At 47.5% G+C, this 19,316-nt stretch overlaps 1 protein-coding gene across 12 annotated transcripts in view; it reads right to left on the bottom strand.

Annotated features, from left to right (window-relative positions):
- Positions 1-19,316, bottom strand: part of LOC126873541 (tyrosine-protein phosphatase Lar) — a 275,993-nt gene that overhangs the window by 153,742 nt on the left and 102,935 nt on the right. For all 12 annotated transcript variants that reach the window (XM_050634518.1, XM_050634524.1, XM_050634527.1 and 9 more), the window contains one exon: positions 18,519-18,657. In XM_050634518.1, the coding sequence (XP_050490475.1) occupies positions 18,519-18,657 (139 nt within the window). The remainder of the gene's footprint in view (positions 1-18,518; positions 18,658-19,316) is intronic.

Below are 19,316 nucleotides of genomic sequence, written 5' to 3'. Positions count from 1 at the left end.
GGCTAATCACCTCCTATTCGACTCGTCTACGAATCTCTGTATCTCGTAGTCGACCGACCCACCGACCGACCCACTCGGTCTACAATTTTTGCTTTCGTTCCGAATTGCCGACTAGAAGGGAAGCGACGCGACGCGACGCGACGAGACGCGACACAACGCGTGCTAATTACGTTACGAAACGGTCCGGCAATTTTCGACGGTACATTTATGCGTGTGGCGGCAGATTCTACATGCGAAATCAGTAGGCATATAATTGTTACGGTGAAACGCGTTGCATTATTGCAATGCGGTTTGGCCAGAGTTCGCATCGTCGAAGCAATCTGCAGTTTCACCGCCAGCAGGCCTATTGTTCGTTATCCCGCCGGCAGCGTTTATTGGACGGGACTCTCTGTTTGGTCGTCTGCACCGTGCTTTTAACTCTACCTTTGGATTCGTCCACTCGTACGGAAGTAAGCATTGATTTCGCGTTAATGGCCACCATATAAGCCCGAGATACCCTCGAGGCTCGTGAATTGTCCGGTCGATGTTAGAACGAACGTGTTCAAAGCCAAAGTCTATAGGGCGTTTAGACGATAATGTCCCGATTCGAATTATCGGCGAACTTGGCAAAAATGTCGTTGTTCGTTCGGATCTTGGCACACCCCGACATGGATGGACCAACTCGGCGACGTCGCTTAGAGGTGCATCGACTCGATGGCTCCGCGTCCCCTTCTGTGCTAGCGAACGAGAACAACGGAAGACAATCGGCGAACGAAAGCCCGCAGCTTTCGTCTGCGACCAATTATCGAAATTCAAGCTTCGGTGACGTCGTGTCGAGCTTCGTGGATGGAAGGGGGCATCGATGTGACGAGTCAGAATTTAAGCGCGGACGGTCTAACAAAAATCGATCGTGCAATTCGTTGCGTGAATTTAACAGGACAGGTTCGCTCCGCTAATTCTGCCTCGTCTTCTGATCGGACGAAATTCAACGAGACGAGGAGAAATCGTTAAAATCACGATGGAAGAAACACAGCCTCGCGGTTATTTGTCAAGTTGCGACGTGGTCGGTTGAGTCGAGCGTATCGAACACCCCGACGGAAGGAATCTCCATTACCCTACGTTCTCCGAGCCGGTCGTTTCCGCGGTTGATAATTGCGTCCGTGAGATTTCACCGTAGTACGCGACGAAGCTGGATAGACGGATAAGGGTTAAAGTACCGTGCACACATCGACGCGGGAGGTAGATGGGTCGAAGAGAGGGACGATGGGCGTCGAGTATACGAGACACAGACTAGATGGAAGACGAACTTAGTTCGTGGAAGCCGGATATGTGACGCCACTTCCGCTCGCAAGTTGAACTCGGCCACGAACCGGTCGTACAGCAGGTAGATGTACGGCTACCTCCCCGAAGCTACCGGATTAATTCGGGTTTTCGTTTTTATCCGATTATACGAGTTTCCAAGACCACGTCGCGGTTTCCAGATTATCCCGGAGTTACTTCGGGGAAGAATAGTTGGAACTGCTTGCAAGTTTCGTAGCGAAAAAGCAATCTGTCGGTCTGCGGAAGAAGAGCGATACAGAGTGCTCGTCCCGGTCTTGGTGCTTAGTACTAAACCAAACGTTTCTCTCGTCCTCTATCCCACTTCCCTATCAACGAGCGAGTACGTTTCTCTGCGAGATGCCAGCGCGAAGATGACGGAGTGGCTCTGTTTCTGTTATCCTCTTCATCCTTCCCTGCCTACGGAGGATCACCATAATGCGTGTATTTACGAGGAAATTTACGGCCACGGCTCGATCGAGAAACGCGTCGATGAAGAAGACGAGGATAAAGGGAAACGACGGAAAGTCATTTCAGAGCTCGCTCGCTCATCACTCCCTTCGTTGCGTCCTTTGAATCTATAGGATGTACCTCCCACTCCGTCTACCCCTCTCGCCCGTTCCTTTTCTTTCGATGCATACGTTGCCATTTCGACATAACCATCCTGCGAATACGTTCCATGAAAGGAAGCAGAGCAGCTCTATTACACATAACCGAATAAGTTGCTTCGACTCAATCTCGCGTCTCTCACCCCATCCGCTCTGTGTACCTCTAACGATGGAGACTAGCAGTCGAATAAAGCAACCGGATATTAGCGTATCTGTCAGCAAAACGCTCTCCTTTTTCTCCTCCGTGCCATTCGTCTGGAGTTTCGTTTAGACTCGAAATAGCTTCTTACGCCGGTCGTCTGCCCTGTTAAGATTTCGCGAAACAGCTTGCTAACCGTCTGACGTACAATCGAGAACCGCCGTTCCTATTCCTCGGAATCGAACGTCGCTGCTCCCAAACTGCTACATCGGTAAAAAAATGTATGATATCGTGGAGTACGTGGTTTCTCAAAGCGTACGAGCAGTGATAAGCGACAGAGGATGGGGGAATGGAACGAGAAGCAAGGAGAGAGAGAGAGAGAGAGAGAGAGAGAGAGGAAGTGACAAGAAACAAGAAGACTAGTATTTCAAGGCATTCTCGAGTGTCAGCCGTGGTTAAGGAACGGCAACGTCCCCTCGCTCGGGAACCTCCAGTAAATTCCAACCACTCTTGCGCATCAACCTTTGCCTTTGCAAACAGAGCGCAAGACTCTCTTGCGACTTCGACGTCGCAGCGAATCTCACGTAGCCGGATTTCGGCAAACAAGTTCTCTGCCACGGAGCTAGGCGCGTTTCCACTCAACCAGCGATTCGACGAAATAACCGAGACAGACCAGCGAATGTGGCTCCGTTTTTACAAACTGCAGTCGATTTATCGTGAATCATTTGCAAACAGATTCGTCAACGTTTTAGATGATTAGAGCGTAATCGTTAGACCAACGGTTAGACCACAGGAAAGGATCTTGAAGCATCTGGAAGGATCTGCTCCGGCAGACTTCGAGTTTGCAACGATGTCACGCGACTCTCGTGACGTTAATAAGCGCTTCACGCGCGCGGACACGACACAGATGGTCGTTCAACACTAGCGCGCGTACGGTAACCGTGGCTTTATCCGATTGGATGTCCGCCAAATAGCATGTGCGCGGTCGCCTCTTGCTCGTTTTGTTGGATACGGAGAAAGGGGCGAGCGTGCTGCGCGTAGTTCATCTGGCTGGGGACATAAGCTGAGAAAGAACAACAAGAGTAAGAGTAAGAGTAAGAGGAAGAGGAAGAGGAAGATGAGAATAGGGGTTAACAGAGGGCCAGGCCAGATCGAGAACGTCGAGAGATAGGTACGGCTTTACATACGCGGAAAGCCTGTTAGACTGTTTCGGGATATTTTCCAGTTATTCGGCTGCGCCCGACGTACGAGTTTTAATGCTAGCTGTTGGCTCGATCGCGTACGCTTTCTTCTCGAGGAAGAATTCGCCCCGATCAATCTGTGAAAAAGAGAAAATGCAAGAGAAATACTCAACTGTCCAAGGATACTCGACTAGTACGCATCGACATCGATCTTATTTTTATTAGAGGTACCGTCTGCTCCCTTGCCAAGAACTTTCGGCAAAGTTCCATCGTTTCTGGGATTCTCGTAGGACCAGAAAAATGGTGAAATCACGGACACGAACGAGCAAACTTTTATCCCGCGACTCGGTCGAAAACAAAGAAATAGCGACGCTGTTAACGAAGAAAAGGAAAAAAAAATACGCGATTGCGTTCTGGCAAGTAGAAGATGAGGGATAAAGATGAAATAACAAACGCGGGTAGCGTTGGATATTTCGGAACAGACTTATGGAGCGTCGGTTATTTTCTCGTTGGTCAGGCTCAAGGGTAAATTTCGCTGAATTCGTGCGCCAAGATAACGGAGATAAAGAACGCGGCGGAAGAGAAAAAGCAGGAAACGAAAAAGAAGGGGAAGGGAGCCGCGTGCGAAACTTTCAACCGCTCCGCGCGGCTATTTCCTAGCGCTATCAAAAGCTAGTTTACAAACGTTACTGGCAACAACGACGATATCCCAGCCGCGTTCTCGTACTCTCGCCTCGAGTCTCTGCCAACGATGTTCCGCGAGTCTACAGTCAGCTCTAGAAGAGACACGTTCGTCTAACTCGGAAGACGACGCATTGAACGTCTATGTGTTCCAATTGGTGCACGGTTATGGAAAGGGCAGCGTTACTGAACGCTTTAAACGCACAACGATGGTACAGGATTTTTAAGTACTTCGTAACTAGTGTTTCTCTCAACGAGCAAAAATTGGCGATTCGCGGTCGTAATCGTTGCAAGTGCCGGAGAAGCCAGTAACTTCTTGTTCTCTCTCCGTTTGCTTAAACCATACGCCTCGTTTCCCGTGCAATCGCGCCATTTTGGAGTAATAATCATTCTCACGAATTTCTCTCGATTCGGCGCGTTGTACCCAGCAGAAAGAATACAGGGAAACATTTGCTGCGCTCGTTTCATTAGCTGGCACCGCGGAAATTCGTTGAGCGGGTTGGTCTATAAGTGGTGAGAAAGTGGGGACGAAAAGCGGAAAAGCAGAAACCGAATAGGTTTCTTCGATGCGATCGTTCTTCGACGATTCGATCGAATCGTCGGTACCGGTCGGTGAGGGAGGGCTGCTGCAAACACTCTTTGAGCGAACGAGAAACTGAGAAGCCGTATCCGTCTGTTCTGACATTTATCAGACGCCGCGGGGAAACCGAGGCAGACTCCAATCCCCTAAAGTAGACAATAATTAATAACAGCTCCGCCGCTGGTTAAGAGAGTTGTTGGGTTTTCGAGGTCGTTGTTGGTTCACCGACTAGATCTGGAACGTACCCGCTACCGTTCCGTACACCACTTTGGGCTACGGACAATGCCGGTCCGTTTGGATTCTGGCACAAGTTTCGCAGCCGAGGTTAATAATTTTCGCTGTGGCAAAGCGGGCGAAGACAGAAAATACAGCGACAAGAAATAATATTTCGCAACGGGCAAAAGGCGCGTTTTCCCTTTCTCGTCTGTGTGAACGTTGCTGTGAAACGTCGAACGAATCGAATAAGAGAAAGAAGGGAGTGAGCGTGGACGGGAAGCGGGCTGAACATGAAAATCCGCTTAAAAGTGACAGAATTCGGAACGAACGAAAAGCCACCTCGCCGTTCTCGTGCTTCCTCCGCGTTACGAATTACGTTGCGCGTACGACGTATGTACGTCAGTTCGCTCAAATGCACGCGTGTACACGCTCGACCACGGTAATACGCGCGTAATCCTCTTAAGGTAATTGTCAGGAAGACCGATCCGTTCGTCGTTTCTCGATCCTCGTCACAGCGCTCTGTCGGACCTTTGCTCCGAACAACCAAAAACTTTTTCCAACTTCATCGGTGGAAATAGCATCGCGATCGTTTCGACTTTCCCGTTGACTAACTAATCCACTTTGTTGTTCAAACAGATGGTGTATCTTTCTACCTTGTTGTCTTGCATAGCGTGGCTGGTTCGGTTTAGCCGCGTCGATCGACGACGAGAAGTTGAAACGAGATTAGAAAGCGAATATCGATGCGACTAGCGGGAAATAAAGAACAAAGCGAGCCCGGGACGTATAAAGGACGTCTTTGGTAGATTGCCGGGTCAAGTAATGGCCGATGTAAACAAGTATCGGCAATTGAATCCATTCTCATTCCACTTTTTCTTGACACACGCTACGAACGCATAAATTGGCGTAATTCCTCGCGTTGCTCTTAAGCGATCTTCCAACCTTTCTAATCGCGTCTGAGGCCACGGTTACTGCGGTTTCTGTTGTAATAATAGCCACGAGGCACGTCCCGTAGCGAAGAAGCTCTTCAACGTTTTCTCATAAAGCGTCGGTTGAATTGCCCGCACCGGAGCCAGCCGATGGAAGAAGGAAACGACGGTTAAACTGGTAAAACGACCGTAGAAAGTGGAGAGAAAAGAGGGAAGGGAGAATGAAAGTAGGTAAGAAGAAAAGAAAGAAAGGATATGGCGTTGTACGGAGAGGGATCGAGAAAACCAACGAGCCAGTGAACAGACGAAACGAGGGTGTAGAAGCACCGAGGAAAGAAAAGCGAGGTGGTTGTTCCGAGAGCGCGTGGTCGGTGTAACCTTCGGCACGCGATCCTCCGTACGTGGTTTGCTAGCGTGCCGAGCAGCAGAAACTTTTGCCGGCCTTGCGTTAGCCTGCATACTAAGCCGTCGGTTGCTGATACGAACCGTCACAATGGTTCGCACGATTCCACACGACGAAACTCGAAGCCACCAGACTCGAAATTCAATCATTTTATCTCGATGCGAATCGATTTTCGAATCTCCTCCACCCATTTTTTCTTTTTTTCTTTTTTCTTTTTTTTTTTTTTTAATATGGTCGACCACAGAGTTGCAACAAGCGCTCGCTTTTCGACCCGTATTCCGATTACGTTTCGTTCCGTTTTATCAGCGGAGACGTATAAGAGGTAGGGCAGGAGTAATTCCGTGAGAATCGGTGCAACAACACACGTTCGCGTTGAACGCATGTTCCCGAGGTAGAACGTCGAGACTGGGGATCCAGTCGATACAAACTAACCTACTTCTCGCGGAACTTGTTAATTGGGTTTAGCTAACCACAAGTGGACGCGGGGCTAGGCTCCGATTTCTCCTCGACACCGTTTGCGTACTTGATAGGATCAGCGGAGAAACCAGCATCGCCTTTATTGCGCTCGAATCACAGAGAAGCTGTTCGAAGGGACACGCGCGAATAACGAAACGGACATTATCCGCTCGCGCTTTCCTATAATTTAAATAAGTAGCTATCTATCGAGAACGTGGTCGTTTTTAGCGACCTGTTATCTTTAAAAATTTACGGTCCTCCTGTCATTACTGGTGTTCGGAACTCGTGCTTTAGTTCGACACCGTGCAGACGAAGCAAATCGACGGACCGACCGTCAGCGCGCAATTTGCTATCGATGTCGGGCTGGCGCATCTAATAGAAAATCTCATAAAACGCGCATCGAGGATGAATTATTATACATATGTGATTCGGGCGAACGACTCGCGTGAGTAACGACCGTATAAATCGTAGGTGAGCGCGTGCGACACATCCGGAAAACAATAAAATCTATATTTTAATCTGCGCCTGAGCGTCCTCGCGAGCGTCCCCCATCAGGAGAATCCCTCCGCGAGATTGGTCCACGAGGGAAGAGAAGCGAGAGGCTGGATTCGGGCCGATCGTTTATCATAGCCGGAGGGTTTCACAACGCACGCCATGTGGGATGAAACGCGTAAAAGCTACTCTTTCTACCCCTTTCTGCTCCTCCGCCAGCCCCCGTGTTTTCCAACCTATCCTAAGATCGATTAAGAAATTATACGGCCAACGTTGCTTTCGTATAATGAAAAACCGATCGCCGCTTCAAAGAAACAGAATCGCGCCCCTTTCCAATAGAACTGCGACTATCCAGCAACTTGCAGAAGCTCCGAAAAGAGGCAACGATCTAATCTTTCTCTCCGTTTACCGGCGATCGACCGGTTCCTCATTATCCACCGTCACGTTTTCCCAATTAAGCGAGAGAGTTTTACGTCTTCGTTCGAAGAAACGACGCAACTCTCGAGTGACTACCAAAGATTTTGTTCTTCGACGACTTAAAGAGTTCGATTCTGACGGTACTCGACGAACAACCTGCCAGACCCGCTCAGAAGAATTCGTTCCAACGGAACGAGTCTATGCCGTGCCATCCACCATTTGTAGTATTCCATAATTCCTCATCTTTGACAGAATTATCCGTACGTTTGACACGAAGATGTAAAACGAAGAGAGAAAAAAAAAAAATAGCCGTTACCGATTCCAAACTAATGACGTTAACACGGTTTGCATACCATCGCGACTATCGTTTAGCGAAATTATACGCTAATACGGAGTACCACAAATTTCACCGACGACAAATCGATCTTTCTGGCTGCGTCAACAAGACGATATTCGGACATTTCGTACGAACGGAAGGTTCGTTCCGATCAAATTAGATTTTCCATAAAAGTTGAAGGGGAAACGGCTTGAAAGACTTTTTCCCGCAATTTCTGAAGTTGATCTTCAAATTGGATAACGTTTCTGCTAAGCGAAGTAATTAAAGTTACGATGGTTTTCGCCGGGATGCCAACGAGATCGTCCCTAGAAAGGAGTTACACGTGCTCGAGCATGAAAGATCGGTTTGCCGAAAATTTAGTCAGGAAAATAGGGTGGGGATCCTTATCCGGTTGAATTTTCGAGCTGACCTGGACAATGCGCGGCATGTCAAATAACGGAAGGAACGTTTCCACGTCTCTGTGACGTTCTATTCGAGCGCCAAACTTCTGATTCGCGACCAATTTTTCGACTTGTTCGAATTTCCTCTTGGCAAAGCTCGTGATCTTGGAAACAGGAAATTCGATTTGGATATGGTGCGAGAGCGGCCTTTCCCGCGGAGTACGACGAAATTTCGCTCTTCCTTACAAAACTGCAATTAGTTCGAGTACGTGACTCGTCGTCGTCAACGTTGCCGTTGACGTCCTAGTTCCCCGCCGTACACGGAAACGCTGGGCCCGAGTCTCGCCCCGTGGAGCGAAGTTGGCACTTAATTCGCCGAGTTTCCAGTTTGCGAAACTCTCAACAACCGAGGCTGAAAACGCGGCTTCGGAAAAGCGAGAAAGATTGGTTCGGAGACGGTGCGAATCGAAACGGGGAGGAATATGACCGCGTGGCAAACGAATCCAACCTTCCGCAGAGTCCAAGCTGTTCGTTCGCGATGCCAATTACGAGAACCTCTAATTAATCGCTCAAGATTTTTTATGAATTAATAGGAAATTTCAAAGTAGAAGATTGCACAGAGTGTACCTAAATAACAGGATAAATACATAAAATATGCAAATTATTTAGTACTTTCCATGATATTTGGTAGGTAGAGCGATCTTCTAGCGAGATTTTTTACTTTTTCAAGTATATCTAACGAATTTGCAACGAGGATGCGCGGTCTGAATATCGCGGAAGAAACAGGCGATAAGAACAGTGACTCTCGAAAATATTTGAGCGATTACCAGGGAAAACGTTTCGTCAATGTATTGCGTGCGTCGTAGGAAACGTTTTGAGATGTTATTAGCGCTTTAGCGAGTCCATTTCGATAATTGAAACAGAAATTCGACGATTCTCGTAGAAGTACGATAACGACTGTTAGTGGAACAGACGTTACCGTATAACAACTTCGAAGGACGATTAAGAGGATCTAATCAATGACGGAGGTAGACATAGAGAAAATAGCGGGATAAACACCGAAGGGGAGTTCTTTTATCGTCGACAAAGTGGAAATAGCATCTCACGATTTGCAGTTGCTCGTAGTCGGAAGGGAAGAACGCGGTTTGAGTCTACGATAAACTTGGCCTGGCGATCGAGAGAGAGAGAGAGAGAGAGAGAGAGAGAGAGGGGGAGGGGGGAGAGGGAGAAGGGCGGAATCCAAAGCGGCAAGAAGGAAGGAGAAAAGCGCAAAACGTACCCGAGACAACGTAGATGGGCTGTTAAGATAAGAACGCGAAGATTCCTCGAACGAAAGTGGAGTCGGAAAGGAAAGAGGGAACGGACCGTAAGGGTCAACCGCGTGCAAGTCGGAGCGTAATTTTCCCTCCTGGTAAGATTCTTTGCGGCGAACTCGCGGATAAGCCGATTTTACAGGTAACTTCCGCGAGAATTCACGAATACGAAAGTCTTGCAAAGCGTAGAAGGCGAACGCGTTGCATCTGTTCAATGGCGAACGAGTAGATTTTTCGATCGTTGCCGAAATTCTAAATCGGTCGAGTCCCTTTTAAGCATTTGCGGAACGAGCCACTGCGCAGCAAAGTCGAAAGACGCTCGGAAACTAAAATTAAACATCGATGCATCGTGCGGAGAGTCCCAGAGAATAGGAACGCTAAAAAGGAAGATTTTCACGATATTCTTCTGGTTAGGTAACGGGATACTCAAAAATAAGAGAAAAGGAAAACAGAGGAAAGAGTAATTCAACCTCGGTACCCTGCTAGGCAAGGGTTTGCTAAAAGTATTCAACGCGCAACCCTCTGTCGATTCTTTACGGCTTACAATTTTTCCCTGGCCTGCTTTTCACCGAACAAACAGGAAAAATCTTTTACAACATCAACGTCAGGTTGAGACCGAATACAACAGGATCGAAGGAAGAGGAATCTTTGCTCCCTTTTCTCTTCTATCGTACGTGAAATTCGTTTCCGGCGTGCGAGACGTGACATTTAATTGAAGCGGAAGTTTGTCGCTTTACGTTTTACGCAATTAGCTTAACGCGGAACAAGCGAGCGAGAGAGCGAGAGAGAGAGAGAGAGAGAGAGAGAGAGGGGGCGGAAAGCTCGTTGAAGACTAAAATCCTCTTGAGATATCTGAATCGTGGAAAAGTCTATTTAAAGTATGAAATTTCAAATAAAATCTTCTTCGCTACTTCAACGGATTGAGAGATTTACTCGTCTGTTTGACTGGTTGTTTCTTCCTTAAGTCTGAGTCGCTATCGTTCGCTTTACAACGTTACAATACAGCCAGATTACAGTAAAAGAAATGAAATTCCAGACGCATACATCTTGCCCGTAGGGTCATTACATTCACTTGCCTCTCGTGGAACGGGCGGACAGACTATAAAAAGGATCGGGTTATAAATCTCGTGGAGGATATTCGCCGCTACCTATGCGTAGAACTGCTGAACAATCTTGAACGATCGATCGTAAAAATATAGCGCGCAGCAAGAAGCGCGAGGTTCGCCCCGGCCAAGGTGCATCAGGTGCAAATCAGTTCCTACGCCTGGCTTAGGTAACGCAAACCCCAGCCAAAATCCTTTGCATTCGGTTTTCTTCTAAAGGTTATACGTACGATCGATTCGTTCCGCGTTTTCGAACGGCAAAAGCTACGGAAGGAGGTACACTGGCAGCGTAAAGGATCGAAACTCTGGCAAACTTTCCATCGGAATTTCAACTCCGCTTCCCTCTGAGAAAGTATCCACCTCGGCTTTTACAACGAACGATACAAAAGCGTGCCGGAAATGGATTTATTAATCTTAAAAATGAGAAAGGGTACGCGTTTATTGATCCGTCGGGCAGCGAGGAGGTTTCCTCGAGTAAAAAAGAAGCAACGGAGCGGCGCTCGCTAGGAAACCTCAACTATGAAATTCCAAGACATCGTCCGTGCGTTTCATACACGCCCTCGGCAAACATGGTCGATTTTATTTCTTGGTTTTACCGTTCTGAACGTACAAGTTGCGAAAGGTCGTCGTCCACCGGGCTTGGTAAACTCTTCTTGGTAACGTGATCTTGTATTAGCCTTGAGAGCGAGACTTTTGAAACAGTTGCAATGTTACCGGTGACAGGACAGTAGACAACTTTTGAGAGACCTGGCACGCGAGATGGCAAGCTCGAGGACGAAAGACAAGACCGGAGAGAAAAGATGCGTCGCACGAAGGAAGGAAAAGTAGCGTGAAAAATAGACGTGACGTAAAATTGAAAATGTACCCGGGACACGCACCAAGACCGCCTCGGGGCTTCGAAAATCCATTGCCGAGGAAAGCGTTGACCTCGTTGCTACACCTGCAACGTCTCGAGTGGAAAAGCCACGACGGAAAGGGAGGGAAAGCAAGAAACGAAAGCTAGTACCTGCTGGTAAGACGATCGAGATTCTCATTTTATGCAAACGTAGCCGATATCTTGCAACTTGGAAGTCGTGCACTCTTCGCTAGTTATCTGGAATAGCTCGTTACGCATAGGCGTATCGCAAGCGTGAGAACACGCAATCATCGACGACTATTTTTCGACGATTCTTTCGCCCTTGGATTCGTTTTATTATCGGCGAAAGAAATGGAAATCCCTTTTATCGTACTTTCAATTGCCGCTCCTTCCGACAGCCAAAATCTCGTACGACTGACACATGTTGGAAAAATCGACGCGAGATTCCCTACATCGACACGCGAACATCTTTCGAAAAGGGAAAGAAAATAGTGGGTTTTTTTATCGCGGGAATTACCACGATATTATTCGAGGTACTGTGTAAGGAGGTACGGTTATTACGGCAGTTATTGCGAATTATGGTGCTACTATGTGGAACAGCGACACTCTCGCGCCGTCCATACAAATGCAGGTACGAGAGTGGAGTAAAGGGGCCGGGAGAGTGTGCCGCCTTTCTTGCCTATACTTCTCGAGGCTCGTTATAATAGTAATCGATAAGTAACTCGGCGTGATCCTACGTGCGGCTAATGGACCGATTTAAAGTGTGGGACGCGATATGAAGCCAAGTCGAAGTAAAGCAGCCATCGACACGTGGACGAATAGCGACGAGAACTCGGCAGAAGCTTTTGAAACAGCATCGTGTTCGTCGACAATCGAATTTGTTACGTGACATCGAGCATCGGTGAACTTGACGAGAATTTTTATTTCCACTCTGAACAGAGACTCTGAACGAGCAAGGTTTTCCATTCGCGTTCATAGAATCTCCAGTCAATCTTTTAATAACACCAATACTCTGCAAATACTCGTTTACCAACTATTATTTATCGTGATATCAGCGAATTGACCGAGTTGCAAATTACAGATTAGGCAATTTTCTTCTTAGAATTTTTTCATTTTTAACTCTGGTAGAATCGAGCAAGGATCGATTCTATCATAATCGCTGTATCATACTAGCCTCTACTTATCCAGACACAACGATGTGTCTCTTTCTTCCGCGTGTTATCTTTTACGCGCTGAACGCCATATTTCGTAAATAGGTAAATAAACAAAAATTGCTGGGTAATCGCATCGCAATTGGTCGTATCTAACGGGATAAAAGTTGACGAAGCAAGCTGCTGTACGCTACCCATAGGCAAATGGAGTCGGAAACGACGGATTGATCGCGTCTCTTTGGAGTCGCATTTAGAAAAAGACGCGGCGTAGCGACGTAACGTTAATCTTACTCGGCGACAACGTTACTTCGGCCTCTTTATTTTCCAACTTTCGTCTTTGCCGCATCTCCCGCGGGACCGACTCCCCTCGGTTTCACCCTCGGAAAATGGTAGTAGACCCTTGCCTTGCAGAAGGCAGCGATCCATCATAAATTTAATATTCGAAATTTCAAGAATGTTCCACACGCTTTGGGGGCCATCCGTTTCGACCGACGATATAAATTCGCCCGATAATATACTAGCAAGTACAGTTAGTCGCGTTGAAAGACGAAAGTCGCGTTTCATCTTTGACGGTATAGAGAAAGGAAATTGTGCAGCGTGCGCGCGGCAAATTCAGGGTATCAAGAACGCCAGAATGCAGCCGTATGTTTAGCAACATCCGCAAAATTTAATTATTTAGGATAAATTTATTTTGCCGGAGAATCGTGCAACCAAAATATTTCCTGCGCCGTTTGCTTCCTTCTTTTCTTTAACCTTTTTCGCTCATTATAAAGCTTCCGCAGCGAAGGAGAAGTACTAAAATAATTCAAACGAAGCGTTATATCCTACGTTTAATAAATCAAACTGTCACGAGGGGTATACACGAATTTCTGTTCGTGGATTAGTTGTAATTTTCGAGAGCGGGACTGTGCATTTTCCACCTGGGAGAACTGCATAAGTGGATTGTAAATTTGTTCCGTCAATACTATTATCTTTTGATTAGCGCACCTCTCTCGCGACACGCCGCACGCTAATTTAGCAATTCAAAAGGAAAATGACACAGAGAGGCGAAACTACCTCTAGATGGTAAAAGGTTTATATCTCCCTATATATTTGCACATTACAAATGGTTGATCAAAAGACTTTTCGCGTCTCGACTTCGTACAACCGTCCGCTCTTTGAAGAAATGTTTGCTCAAAGAGTGTGCGTAAGTTCTTGCGACACCCACGGTGCAGTTTTCGTAATTTCGCGAATCGTAATTTCGAAATCGGGCAGGAATAATCGGAAAGATTATCTCTGGCTTTCCCACGTTACCATTCGCCGACAACGGAAAGAAGAAAAGTACATATACCCGATATCTACTATTCCCCTTTCGTGCTTATAAAACGGGGAGTAGGGTCATGCATATGCGATGTAATGCATTTACGCCTTCGCATATAATAGCTGCTACGTTATAACAACTCCTTTTCAAAGTACACCGACGTTTTCGCGTATTTTATTTACCGTGGAGCGGATTTAGCGAGCATAGACGACCATAAATTCCCGCTATTTTCGAAATCGTCGAAAGATTCGGGCCACGGCGAGTACGAACGCAACATCGGCGATCGAGAAAACCGCGAACCATTTCCTCCGTCCGTTCGAAACAAGCCCTTTTTTTCCCCTCGAATATATACGTCAATTACACCGATTTCGCATGTGCGAGCCCATGTCTGATGACACTTCGAACTAGATGGGAACATCGAATTGCACTTCGGTTCCCCATAAATTCCACCTCGGTCGAAGAGGGAGAAACGGCAAATAAAAAGCACAGCGAAACTCGCTGATACGTTGGCGATGTTAGCGTCTTCGTTCGACAGATGGTTACCACCTCTTTAACAATTTTGTCGAATATCGTTTATACAATGATAATTTATAACGGTAGATCCTTTGCCCAGTCCCGTTTCGTCAATAGATTGAAAAACGCTTGAAAATCGATTTGCGAGAGACGATGTAATCGAAGTAAGAGAAAAACAGGTCGAGCGCCGAGGTATTCGCCGAAGCCAGACAAGCGTTGGAAGTCGCGCGACGCTGCGTGGACGCGTTTCGCGTTCGATGCTACGAGAAAATCAGTTTAACTGCTGAACGAACCTTTGCCGCCTACCATGGCTAATCCCAGATCCGCAGGGAAGTTCACGACGGGGGTGTAAACCCGAGAATGTTGCGGCTAAGCTAACCTCCCTCCGTTCTCTTTCCACCTCTTAGTCACCATCGGCTGGTAGCGTTCGGTACGATACCTGCTGCGAGTCTAGGCCAACCTCCGGCTTATCCCGACGACACTCGTTCGATACCGTAAAAGCCTGCGCGAGGGGGGAGGGGGTGGACAGGAAGCAAGAACGAAACGGAGGAGGATGCGCTGGGAGATGGGGGATGTTGGTGGTTGCAAGCTATCCTACCGCCCTGCCAACCGCCTGCTAGCCGAGGATCGCGAGAGACCCCCCGTCAAGGGATCCCATAAAATAGCTCGAGTAACTTTTTTACTTTATCATCCACCGGTCTTCCCGCCAACCCTGTCGATATACCTGAGCTCATACACCTCTACGTACTACAACACGACAGTGTGTGCGAGCTTTCTCGCCAAGCTAGTCCAAAGCTGCGAATACACTTACCTATACGCTGCGATACTCGCTACGACAACCAGCTATTACATCTTACCGCGCGTTACACAACGTTAACCCTCAACCTCCAACTGCTTCTACATTTGTTCCTTTTTTACGTCGATCATTTTATTTCGTCGTTAATATCGACTTTGCAAGTTTTCGTAACTCAAGCGGCTGGAAGCCTTTTCCACTAGATCAAAGCCACGAGCACACGTGACACCACGACTACTGGCTGTTACACGGGGAATACAGAAGGAACAAATTCGTCCGTGTTTGCGCCTTTGATCTTCGACCGCAGAACGAAAGAATTGATTAACAATTCGGCGAAATTTAACAGGGACGAGGCGAAACGAAACGCGAAATAGAATTAGAAAATTTTTGGGTGGCTGTCGGATGGATCATTTTTCTGCTTATCGGTGGGCATGTCACTTTCTGACCATTGCGCGCACGCCATGCTTCGACCATTTCTCTCTCTTTTAGAACCTTCCAGCCATTTCGTCGGTACGTCTACTCTGTCAATTACCGATAAAACAACGTGGAATCGTACGGACGATGGTTCGGAACCGTAACGCAGCCGGACGGAATGTAAATTATCGCATCCACTGCAACGATAAATAACGCGCCGAATCCAAAAAAAGAAAGCAGCGTCGCTGCACCCGGAATGCCACGTTGAGAAAAAAGATCAATGATTCTAAACGGATCGTACTAGCGAAACGCGGTAGTTGAAAGAATTTCACGCGCAAACGTATTCGAAGCGTTCCCCGTCCTTGCAAAACGGGCCGCAAATTTTTCGCGTTTCTCTTCATCGTTGCGATTCGATACAAAATATTTCCCGTATCTTCTTATTCTGCAGTTTCGAACCGAACCACGTGGGAAATACGTTGCAATTCCCTTACTTGGAAAGCCAGAGCAACGATTTTAGTCGTAACTAACCTTCGTAAGGAACGCCTGATGGAAAATTTGCATTTCCTTAACCCGCTCGTATTTCTTGGGTAAAAGTTGCCCAGAGAGAGAGAGAGAGAGAGAGAGAGAGAGAGAGAGAGAAAGAGAGAGAGAGAGAGAGAGATCGTGTTGCTTGGTTTCACGTAAAGGGGAAAAAAGAGCGTATATACATAGTTGATAGACGCGAAGCTAACGGCGACTCGTCGTTACGTTGGCCAGAGAATGGCGGCGCGTAACGGAAACGAAACACGTACCATCCTTTGATTCCACGATATTCAGCCGCGTTACCGCGTGATCGATGACGTTCGAGTTTAGACGGTAGCCGAGATGACTATTGATTGTTTTGGAAAGCGACAGGAACGAGGGTACGAGTCAAGTTGAACGAACGCAGTGAAACAGGGCGAGGTGAAAGGGTCCGAGTGACGGGAAAGAAGGATAAATAGATGGATAAACATGGATTCGCATCCAGTGGCAGAGTTTTCGCTCCCTCTATTCTCGAGGATGATCTTTCGCGAACGCACGACAGCAAACGAACCTCCTAGGAAATCTTCGTGCACGACCTGGGCTATTTCCCTTTCCACGATGCAGACAGGACAGACAGGACAGACAGGACGAATCTGCATTAACTATGGATTTCGCTCGTACTCCACGTCCCTTTTCACAAGTTCTTTTTGCGGTCGCCATCTCTATCGAGCGCCTCCTTTGACCGTCATCTAAAAAAGTGGCAACTTTCCGTTTGCGGGCCGATAGATAGAAGCGGATTATCGAGTACAGCGACACCAACGAATTAAAAGGAGGAATTGATACACTGCTAACAACGGATCGTGCAATCCTTTCGCGCAACCCATGAAACGCATCGATTCGAAGATGAAAGATGCTCGTTGGGCATAATCGATGGAATTCATTCGAATCTCGCGTATAACGTACCTAATTTTTACATCTCGTCCTAAAATACTCACATCGTGTCACACAGTATCTCGCTTTGAGTCGCGTACATATCATCGACGGTTGAACTTCCGGCGAACGAAATTCGCATTAGCCGATCCGAGTCAAAATCAGAGATTACGACGTAATTAATTGCCTGAAATACAAGGGATATGTCATCGTCATTTTGGAGTCAGCATAAAGCGCGGCTGAATTAGCGGGTATCGAGGCGACGGATTACCGTGTAATGAGCGCGATTACCATGCAACTCGAGTCAATGGTCGCACGCGATTTATCATCGAATCGAAATTCGACTCGTCGGCAACTCGTTGCTAGAAAGAGAACGATCGCAGTACTCGAACAAAGTGTGCGCGATGTGACAGAACAGGTGGGCCCACGAGGCGTTCACCCTGGTCTGTACGTCGAATTTAGTAGCAAGCAGTCTTAATGTCCATAAAACGCTTGGTTGCTTCCCTTGCGTTCGGTGCAACGATTTTACGTGGCTGCAAATCGGTCTCTCTTCGACCTTCCTTTTGGTCCAATGCGATCACGCGCTACCTGACATTGTTTCCCGACTAGGATCGTGCGTTTTCGACAACCGATAGCCGAATTTGACGATGCGAGACGCGATATATACGCGTGGCTTTTACGAGCCGCTTGAAACGCAACCGTTAGCAAATTCGGAACTTAACGGCATATGGTCGACCATGCGCCAATTCGTCGCGCACTAAAACTAAACGCATCGGAAACGTTTATGTTTGCCAGCCCGCGTACACATACACCACTGCGACCTGCGTTTCGTCGCGTCGTACGACGAACACGCTCGTTACTTGACCGCGGCGAAGCTCAGAGCGCGCATAATTACTCGCTGTTTCGAGGGACGCTCGAGTTTTTTAAACGCGACCAGGGAGTTGTAGCCGTTTAACCATTACGTGATCCTCTTCTTGCTTTACGTACGTATACCGTCGTCATTCATACCGGGTTAGTTTACAAATCTGGCCCAACCAAACAGTCGTTGACGTTCGAGCTTGCAAACCTCGAACAAAGGCACGTCGCACTAACGCGCACACTTTTACTTTTTTCTTGTCCCCTTTCACGGACGCGCGACGAAAAATTCATCACTCTCGTTTTACGCGCAACGACAGAACGCGTATCGCGTTACAACGTTTTTAATATCAATTAACGCGATCAAACGCATCGAGTCAAGTCGTTAACGTTCAGAGTTTAAAATATCGATGCTTAAAGGACGCGGCTCGTACGAACGTCGAGTGTACGCGTCGAAAGGCATTTAGATCGCTACCAGTGATCCAACGGATGCACGGTTTTGCACGGGTTTGCACGTGCAACGCGTGCACGATTCTTGTTCAGAGTTCTTCACAAACATCGGACACAATATCATTACACGGAGAATCAAACACTCGGTGGATAATTGGAAACAATGTTCACGGCAATGTCCACGAAAGTCTCTGAAAAGAAGTGGATTTCTCTGGTCGATTACTCACCACCATTCTGCGCAATAATCGGGTCGATAACCGCCAACAGGACGAGGAAGATAGGAGTCATATTGACCACCCTCTTTCCCGTCTTCCCTCGGTCTCCCGTGATCACTGCACACTTAATACCACCGTTGCAGCGTTCCACCTATGAAAAAACAAATCACGCTCGTCATAACATACCACCTTCACACCGCTGCGCTGGACAATATCTTCGGTAGGCCGAAGACGACGATTTGGATCCACCGAGCTCTTCCGAGCGTGTTGCTTCACGATAAGCTGCTGATTAGAACAACAACGAAACAGTAACGGGAAAAATTCGTTCTCGAGCTGTACGTTTATAGGATCGCCTAAGAATTCGCGATGGATGGGTATTCCGTTGCTCGCGAATCACTCCTCGTGAGCGTTTCAGCTTGCTGGCGTAACGCGTAAAAAAATACTATTTATTGGTGCTTCGTTCGTAGGTGACAGACAAGTACGGACAAGGGAAACGGAAACGCTTATTCAGCGAAAATCGAACGTAACTATCGACACGCGCCATTTACTACCGGCACGGCCTTCTGTATCCTACGTAGAAATGCGAATCTCGCGAGCACGCTCACACACGGTCAAAGAAAAAAGCGACGAGTTTTTCACCAGCATCGTTAACGATCGTGCACTTGTTCGTCGACTGGTGACGAGATCGCATCGAATCGTTCGTCTATTCACATTCTCCCATTCGCACGATGGATTTTCTTCCTGTTTCCTCTCGCGATCCTAGAAACATCGATTTCAAAGACGACGATGCCGAGCTCGTTTCCAAAAAGT

The sequence above is a fragment of the Bombus huntii genome, chromosome 14, assembly GCF_024542735.1.
Source record: "Bombus huntii isolate Logan2020A chromosome 14, iyBomHunt1.1, whole genome shotgun sequence".
Lineage (NCBI taxonomy): Eukaryota > Metazoa > Arthropoda > Insecta > Hymenoptera > Apidae > Bombus > Bombus huntii.
This window is presented reverse-complemented; position numbering and strand designations above follow the sequence as displayed.